Here is a 10,217-nt window from a genome sequence, read left to right on the forward strand (position 1 = left end):
CTACAATCTCAGAAAAAAAAGACACTGTTATTTGTTTAATACAGAGGAAATCTACATGTCACTACTTTTATATGTTTTACATAAGTATAAAAATACAAATAAACTCATTGTCGGCATCAATAATGATACTAACATAATAATAATAATAACATAATGATACTAACCTCTCTAAATAATTGTTAAATCTTTTGTCCACAAGCTAATAAAATGGGCAACTAGAAAGGAAAGGAAATTGTACATGGCTCCCGTTGCATGAGACACCAGGACCATAACTCTGACCTTGGAATTACACGCAGAGACCATTAAGCAGGAAATTGGTTCCTCTTTTACTTTTCCCTCCTGGTCATGGTAACTCTGCCCTGGACATTGACCCGGTCCAGTACTCACCTCCGTGGGGAATCCCCGGTTGCGGTTCAGTTGTGTCTGACCTTGACCGTATCACCAGAGTGCTATGTTTCATAACAGGGATGAGAGTCATTGAGTATCAGTAATCAGTAGAAGGATTACAGGTATTCGGCCCCTGAAGAAGCCAATCTTTGAGGTGTCACACCTCGGCGAAACATGTAGGGCCTATGTGATTCACTATTATCATCTACTATTCATTTATTGAAGTTTAAATGATTATGCACATGTCTATTTTTTCATGTTTTTAAACACATTGTATTTATAATAAAATCTATTTTATATTACCATTTTGGTCCTTGTTGGAGAACTTGTTACCACCTTACAATCTATGCCTCTAAAGTCCCATACTCATGGCAGAACGTTACTCCTCTGGCCTAGGGCTTGATTGTATATCGGAAGGGTGCTCTCTGCCTAAACGTTTTCCTTTTCCAGTGATATTTAGGGATGTGGCAATGATTGGTGGAATTATGTGACTCAGTATTCCTCCAATTTCGTTTTCATGAAAGGAAATTGTATGTTGCTTTTTGCTGTCTGTTGGGTATTTTTGTAGCTAACGCAAAGCTGACATTAAAGAAATATGGCAGCTACCAATGCTGACCTCCTTCTAAAATACCAGTTTCCAGGTTGTCTCGCTGACCCATGTATACAGATCAGGAGTTCTGACTTCAATCACTGCATGCTTGTTGCAGATCAGAATAATGTAGAACTTTCAAAGAATCTTGAAGTCCCACACCATGCTGTTGTAATTTAGGTAAAAGTTTATCCCAGTGTAAAATCAAATAAAAAATTTAACAAATCCAGCACATCCTAGGGCAGTGGTTCTCAATTCCGGTCCTCGGGACCCACCAACAGGCCAGGTTTGCAAGATAACTAAATTACATCACAGGTGATCTAATTTGCTGCTCAGTGATTGCAGTATTCTAGTCTGCATCCCCCAAGGTAATACTTAAAATCTGGCCTGTTAGTGGGTCCCGAGGACCGGAATTGAGAACCACTGTCCTAGGGGATAATCATGTCTCCTTCATCAGGGCTTAAAAGATATGGATTACTGTAGGAAAGTAGACTTGGTAACGGATGTTTAGTTAGTATTATGACTATGTTTAGAGAGGCAGCAGCTGGTTTTGTCAGCTTTGGTTGGAATTTAACTGCACTTTGGAATAGAATAGTGTAACAAAGAAATCTATTTTACAAGTTAAATATATAACACCATTAATGTAAACTTCTACTTGTCTAAATATACATACTAACAGGAACCTCTGGAGTATGGTTTCTTAAATCTCTCGTCTGAGGATGAGTTAAATGCACAAGACAGAATGAAAGAGAGCAGGAGTTTCTGCCAGAAAGATGTGTGCCAGGATTCTCCACTCCAATCCCACAGTCATGTATGCTGACATCTCCCTAAGGAATAAACAGAGGCTATAAGAAAGAAAGCAGACCTTTCAAAGCTATTACTGTAGTACAAGGAGAGGAAAAAGCATGTTGGACCCCGGAGGACATCGTTTATTGTGGTAAGCAGCTTTAAATCTGTATAAAAAAATATTTTTACAACATTTTCATTTCATAATGCATTTCTTAGATTCAACTCTCCTTTTTTTATCCTATGAAAATGATGTGAGTTATGTCAGACTGTAATAAAACGATTATAACCTTTGTAGGTAGTGTTCATGTAGACTCTAATGTAAGATGATTTATGATTGGTTGCTAAAAGTAATTGCTCATTAATCTTAATATAATGTATTTCCAAGGTATTAATAGAAAATATAATTTAATCATTGTTTTACAGTTTTCTTTTGTAAGCTATGTAATTTTTTATTATTTTTTTTAAAAATTAAGCCTAATTAATTAAATATTTTTTGTGCCCTATAAAGAAGTATACTTGCTATAATAAAAAAAAAAAAAAAAAAAACATTATGTGAGAATATGACATTTACATTATATGATATATAGAATGTCAGATAATAATTACAAAGATTTAGTTGGTTGGATGCTTAATTTCATCTACTTTTTAATTAACAACAGTCTAGGTTTATTTATTAAAGGAAATGCAAAATGCAGTGGTGCAGATCATAGTATAATAACTCATAATTACTAAACAGATGACAAATAATATCACTGAGAGACTTTTTCTGTTGTAAAGTACACATAACCTCTAGTATAAAAATCAAATGCCATCGTTCCTAGGAATAAATATTGACAATGACACCACATCCCTATTTCATACTATAGATATACTGTCACGTAATACAGGCTGTCTTTGCTTTCCTTCTGAATATATATTTACAAGACTTCAAGCAATAAAAAATGTTTGAAAAAGAGCTTTGCTGATTTATGAAAATTATAGTATTAAGCTATTTTCTCTGTTATCTGCTGTTTGGAATCTTTAGTTCCCATGACTTCCTGCCTGTTAGCAACCTGTGATATGCCCAAATGTAATTGTAGGAATAATAATATTCACCTTCTCATTATTATTAATAAAAAATAATAATAAAAAAGTATGTTATGTTTACATGTATATATATATAGAATATTTTATGTATATTCATATTTAACTTTTATTTTACAGATAAGTAATGAGCTGTTGCAGGCCAAAAGCTGGATATCTTCTACCATCCACATAGGAAAATATTCTATGCGAACCTATCTATTTTGGTCGTCATCACTGAAAAATTAAGGATTATGTCTGAAAACCTAACCAGCAACCTAACTGCTATATCGTCATGTATCAATAATACGATTGCAGGCTATCAGATGGATTTGCTTCCAGTATTTTACTCCTTCATTTGTATATTTGGTTTCATAGGTAACAGTATAGTCATTGCAGTCCTGTGTCTCCAGAGGGATTTAAAAACCGTGGCTAAAATCTATATTGTAAATCTAGCCACAGCTGATCTACTGTTCCTCGTGACACTGCCTTTCTGGGCCACATATTATGCATTTGGCTTAAACTGGATGTTTGGCACGGTGATGTGCAAAGTTTCAAGTTCCCTTTTAACTTTGAATTTATTTGCAAGCATCTTCTTCATCACTTGTATGAGCATAGACCGCTATGTGGCAATTGTGTATCCGCTACGTTCACAAAGGAGAACATTAACCCAGGCCATCATTGTGGCAATATGTGTTTGGGCTTTGGCCATCATGGCCACTCTACCTACATTCCATTTTCGGAATACATACTACCTTGAGAACCTTGATGTTCATGCATGCATAATGGACTTTCCTAAAAAATATTATTCAAGCTGGTGTGTGGCCATGTCCTTAGTAAAGATTATTTGTGGATTCTGTATGCCAGTAACAGTAATCACCACCTGTTATTTAAAGATTGGATTACATTTCAAAAAATCTAAAGGACCTATACTCAACAAGCAGAGCAGAGATCGGGTCCTCAAAATTGTCACAGCAATTGTTGTCTGTTTCTTAGTTTGTTGGCTTCCATTCCATGTATTGACTTTCCTTGATGTCCTAACAAGAATAGGAATTATTAAGGACTGCAAGACAGAAACCCTTGTTGAAGCAGCTTTGCCAATAAGTATTTGCCTTGCCTTTTCAAACAGTTGCATTAATCCTTTATTGTACTGCTTTGTTGGGAACCAGTTTCGACAGAATTTTAGACATGTGATCAGCAGTATCAAACTTTTACAAAGCACAAACAGCCAACACAACTCTTCCAGAAAGGAAAGTGACTTAAGAGAAATGGAATCAAATGGAACAAGGGGCAATCCACCAGTATGACAAAATTGTATATTATATTATGATGTGTTTATATTATGATAGGTTAGTAAGCTTTATTAAACTTACTGTAAAATCTTGGTGCGTAAACAGATGAACTGTGCTAACCATACTGGTATTATGTATGAATGAAATGAGCACAAGCATACACAATTGGAGCCTGTACCGCTGTGTAAGACTAAAGGCAAGAGAGTTCTGCCTTAATCCAGTTTGCATTTTTCACAGAAAAAGAGTCACCTTAGATTTCCTTCAAGCCAAAACAAAAATTGATTTACAATTTGGATAGAACCCCTATCAAGTTTTTATTGCTGTCTGGTGGCTCTTTGAGGATAATAATGACAATAAATAGCTGTAAGGGGCTTTAGCCATCTACTTTTTACTTCTTATATGTCCTACTATTGTCATTGTGATAAAAAGCGATGAAGCTCCACAGTGGAGCCACAAATAGCAGCATAAAGCATAACAACCCCACCCCACTCAATCAAAAACCTAAAAAATGTTTTAACTGAAGACTTACAAGGACATTTTTTCAGTTTTTGTATAGGGAATAGAAAGTTTATAATCCATTGTAATTGTTTCATGCTGTCTATGTTCCTGCTCAAATGATTTGCAATCCATTGTCATCTGCACTGAAAGTAAGGGAAAAATCTAAAATGTTTTGATGTCACTGGGTCAGAAATAGAAGTGAAATTCATGGAAACTTGCTCTTGAGACAGCTGTGAGGATTTCCTTTAGTTTGGAGAATTGGAATTTCTGACTCTATAGAAAGATAGAAAAAAAGAAAAGTTTGGGCTTTTGATATGGTTTATTATTTAAAACACTAGCAATTCTTCATCTGGCAAACTAATTGAATATAAAAAATGGCACAAGATTGTGCTATGTTAACAACCTTTCCAGACTGAAACTGGCCATTCATGAGCAACCTAGACTGTGCTGCACTTGTTTGCCCTTGGCTGTGTGAGACCTAATATGCATGTGCGACATACAGTATATGGTCATCTACGGTGGTGGCCACATCAGAAAGATAAGGGTGATCCTCAAGAGCATTGAATTTTCATAATCTTCAAATGGTTGTTTTAGAACAGCATATACCAAAGCAGTCCCCATATGACTGTACTTTCTATCTAGATGGTTTTACAGTATATATTTAAAGATGTTATTCAGCAAGGAATAACACAACACACTATCTTGATCAATTGTCAATCTCTCTGTCAGTTTCTGCATGGTAGAGAGACCAGTTGATCATTTTCATCAGGGGAATATATCATATACATGGATTTGGGGCCTGGATAATTGAGGGCACTTTATATGGTGAGTTGTACGTTTGCTAATTATTTTATAAGCATTAGCCAGCCTCAGAAGCTGTAAGCTAGCCCTAGAACCTGTGTAAATCAAATGCTTACCCAATAAGCCTATTGTGTTGTCGTTCTAAGAAAAACTTAAAATATTTAATAACTCAGATCATTGGGTTGAGTTCAATTCACTTGAGTTCAATTCACTTCTCAAATATTTGCTCTGATAAGTTCTGAAAACATTTCCACATATATTTGGGTTTCTGTTCATTACTATTAACATTAAAGTATATCATGTGTGAGCAGTATCTTCCAGTTATGATCCTGTTCCCTCTAAAATTTTAGCCTTCCTTTTACTGTAGGTGCTAGTCTTTAATCTGTCGATTCTCTTAATAATTTTTAAATTATTATTTGTGGATTGATGAGCCTACAGGGAGCTTTGCATAAGACAAATCTCTGATTAGGTTCTTCCAACCCATAAATGATGATACAGTAGATGCAAAATGAACATCTTTTAGTAGGTAACACAGATTATGTGACTTTGCTAAATATATTTTACATGGTAAGCTATTATGACTATATTTTAATACAGTTTGATACTAATGAAAAAATCATGTGTGTGACTTATTATTTCTTTCCAGCTCTCTGGCACAATTTATTCATACTGCGCAATATCTATTTATGTTTCTGTATACTGACTGTTTTTTTTTTTTTTTTTTTTGAAGATGGCTTACGATAGGGTATTTTTTTTCTTATTATTCTTTTCATGACGTTTACATCTGTAACCAATATTGATCCCTCTTCTTTGTCACAGTGAGCAGACACAAGCTTTCAGCAAGTAATGCTAGAAAGTTGAGAATCGGGAAAGAGTTAACAGCTTATTGTATAAGCAATAAGCATGGTTGCAAGTTTCAAATTGCAAATATATGTGATTTTTGGTAAAGTTCCAATTTTTTTTTTTTGGAAAATTATTTTTATGAAAGTTTTACTGGTTGACAAGAAAATACACTTACAAGTGCACAATCTACACCCCAACTACTATATCAAATCCTCATACATATTAAAACACAATGATGCAGTCACTCTTTCAGTGGATGGCATGTATTGAAAGACAGATACAAATCTGTACAGATCGGTTTTCTATTTATTTTTTCCTATTGATTTTAATATCAAAGTCACATCCCTTTTAACATTTAACACAAAGTCTTCACATGTACCGACACCACTGGGACATTTAGCGCCGCGGTGTGTCTAGCATGTCTAGTTGCCCTACACATGTTTCACACTAGAGTGCGTCTTCGGAGACCCCTGAAGATGCACTCTAGTACGGAAACTTGCGTAGGGCAGCTAGACACGCTAGATATCTCAGTGTCAGTGGTATATGTGAGTGCTGGCGCTTTTGGCACACACTTTATACACACTTGGATTACAAAGGTTTATATATATATATATATATATATATATATATCTCAGTATACAGAAAATAAAAGTGCAGCGCTAAAATGAGAAATAGATACAATTAATACAATCATTATAAGTATATGAAGAAAACATATAAATCAAATACAGGGGAAAGACAAAGTCCATGGGGGAGATAGACCACAGAATCTATCTGCCTACCACCCATATACTTTATATTGTTAGAAGTCCCTCTGTCCTTCTTTCCTACTCATTTGTCCCTAGTGTTGGTCTGGTGTATATACCTGTATAAAAATGCACTGTTTATCAAAAAGTATTTTACAGTGCTAAACCTTTCACCCAATTTTTAAATTGTTGTATTTGGGAATTTCAATAGCTAGTATAAGGGAATAGTGATGGTAAAAAAAAGGACTTGTAGGCTTAACCAAGCTGTTTTTGTGCATTAATTCTCCATGCAATGGAGGTGTGGCAGGGGGTGTCTTTTATCTACATACTTTTTGCTAATAGGTGTCTGTTTTTCCCATCTCAGAAAGTTGTTCAAAATGCTTGTTACATGTTCCAATTCACAATGCAGGCCTAAAACAGTTTTTAAAAAATACTTCCTACCTTTTAGATGTTTCTAAAGAGAGAAAGCCTCATGGCAGATAACAAACATTTTTGAACAATCTCCCAGTTTTCTGTGAGATCCCTCATTAACACAAAACTAAGGGATAAATACTCACCTTTTCAGCAGTCTCTCGCCGATGCGGCAACTTTTTCTGTGTGCCGGTTTTCAGTTTTCTTCATTGGCCGACTCAGGGCGAGGTTAATCCTGCATATGTGCAAGAGCTATTCATTCAGGCACAAAGGGATCTGGGTGGCCCCTGTAAGCTGAGCCGCACACATGCAACTCATTTTACAGTTTGGGGATCGCTCTGAGCAGGCTGGTAGGTGTCGTTTATTGCAGAAGAGGCATTGCATCTCTCTTCTGCAACAAATAGCTGGCCTGCTCACAGTATGTATCAGCGGAATTTTAGTTCCACTTTAACAGGCAGGAGGCTAAGTTCACCTTTTTTTTCTAAATTCCAGCTTCCCTGTGTACCAGTATAGTGTTAATGTATATATTTAACAAAAAAGAAAAAGCCTTCTCTTTGTCCTAGATTAGGCGTTTATCACAGCATCCAATTTGTTGTATAAAAAAACTCCATTACTTCCTGGAGGCCCTTAGGTTGGGAAAATCATTATTACACAGGAATTAATTCATTAGTTGACCTCATTGACACAAACCCTGCACCTGCCCTCCCCTTCCAGGGCATCACTCCCACCCACCTCTGCAGGTTTATGCTATTCCAATGCAGTCAGCAATCACTGTTTTCACAACCATCAATTTTGTTTTTCTACCTTACCTTCTACTTGCATAGATTGGTCATTTTGGAGTGTGCAGTAGCTGAACAAGCAGATAACAACCTATGTGAAGCATTTAAAACAGAAGACATGTTCCTGGAAGTTTGTAAAGCTCCCCTTACACTATAGTAAAAAGGTCAGGTCTGAGCATGTAGGCCCTTTAAAAAATAATCTAGAGTGACTGGGGACAAAAAGAAGGCAAATTTAAAAAATACCTTCTTCAGCTCTGTGTATACAAAGGAGCATGGGGGAGCTCATGTCCATAATGGGGATAGTATTGACACAGCCTCAAATGATCCACAATAACTCAAAATTGATATGGTCAAGAAATACAGTTGTACAAAAACTACCCAAATGACCATTATCAAAAGTTTACATACCCCAGTTCTTAATACTGTGTATTTCCCCCTTTAACATCAATGATAGCTTGAAGTCTTTTGTGGTATTTGTGAACGAGGCTCTTTATCTTCTCAGATGTTAATGCTGCCCATTCTTCCACAAACAAAAATCCTCCAGTTCCTGTAAATTCTTGGGCTGTCTTGCATGAACTGCACGTTTGAGATCTCTCCAGAGTGGCTCAATGATATTGAGGTCAGGAGACTGAGATGGCCACTCCAGAACCTTCACTTTATTCTGCTGTAGCCAATGACAGGCCAACTTGGCCTTGTGTTTAGGATCATTGTCATGTTGGAATGTCCAAGTACGTCCCATGTGCAGCTACCGGGCTGATGAATGCAAATTTTCCTCCAGTATTTTTTGATAACATATTGCATTCATTTTACCATAAATTTTGACCAAATTTCCTGTGCCTTTGTAGCTTATACATCCCCAAAACATCAGCGATCCACCTCCATGTTTCACAGTAGGAATGGTGTACATTTCTTCAGAGGCCTTGTTGACTCCTCTCCAAATGTAGCATTTATGTTTGTTGCCAAAAAGTAAAATTTTGGTCTCATCACTCCAAATGACTTTGTGCCAGAAGGTTTGAGGCTTGTCTCTGTGCTGTTTGGCATATTGTAAGTGGGATACTTTTTGCCATTTGTGTAGTAATGAAGAGAGAAAGGCTTCTTCACGGTAAGAGCTGTGAAAATTTGGAAAAGGCTCCCTCAAGAGCTGGTTCTGGCAAGTTCAGTAGGTTACTTTAAAAACGGCCCGGATTCTTTCCTAGATACACATAATATAAATGGTTACTAATATTTATAGGTAAAGTTGATCCAGGAAATATCCGATTACCTCTTGGGGGATCAGGAAGGAATTTTTTCCCATGCTGGAGAAAATTGGATCATAGAAAAAATGGGGTGCAGCGCCAAAAACAACATGATGATAATAGACAGTCACATAGTCAGTGATAATGATTTGAATTCAGTTAAGTCCACTCAGCACATTCTGTGAGATAAGGTGTTGAAACCACACGCCCAGGAGAGGTGATAAGTCCAGAGATCACTATTATTATTATTATTATACAGGATTTATATAGTGCCAACAGTTTGCACGGCACTTTACAGTGTGGGGGAAGACAATACAGTTACAGTACAATTCAATATAGGAGGAATCAGAGGACCCTGCTCGTTAGAGCACACTACACCACATTGGATCATGCTTTGCTGGGGTTTTTGCCTTCCTTTAGAAGGGGTGTCAAACAATTAAATTCCGGGCAGTATTGCTTCCCCTTAAAGGGCCGGTGGTATCTGGGGTGCGCTACGTACAGTGCAGAGTTCAAGGATGGGCTACATACAGAGTAAAGGGTGTACAACCCCAACGCCCACCCCCCCTACTCCCATCCCCTGAGCAAAGCTGTTTCTTGTAAACACAGAAGACTTCCGTTTTTACAAATGACAGCAGGGAGTGGGAGAGGAGGGTGAGAGCCGAAGGTGGCAGAAAGGAGTTCCGCCATGTTGTGAGTATACAATTTGGTGCGAGGGCCACGTGACAAGGCCTGGAGGGCCACATTTGACCTGCGGGCCTTGTGTTTGACATATGTGCCTTAGATCA

The 10,217-nt window shown here is 36.9% G+C and overlaps 1 protein-coding gene across 1 annotated transcript; it reads left to right on the top strand.

Moving 5' to 3' along the window:
• Positions 1–1,763: 1,763 nt before the first annotated feature.
• AGTR2 (angiotensin II receptor type 2) lies at positions 1,764–4,157 on the top strand. The gene is made up of 2 exons (XM_082264544.1): positions 1,764–1,913; positions 2,969–4,157. Exon 2 carries the CDS (start codon positions 3,082–3,084, stop codon positions 4,132–4,134), a length of 1,053 nt encoding a protein of 350 aa, XP_082120670.1. The 5' UTR covers positions 1,764–1,913; positions 2,969–3,081; the 3' UTR covers positions 4,135–4,157.
• The last annotated feature ends 6,060 nt before the right edge of the window (positions 4,158–10,217 follow it).

Source organism: Pelophylax lessonae, assembly GCF_965119305.1.
Source record: "Pelophylax lessonae genome assembly, chromosome: 7".
NCBI classification, from domain to species: domain Eukaryota; kingdom Metazoa; phylum Chordata; class Amphibia; order Anura; family Ranidae; genus Pelophylax; species Pelophylax lessonae.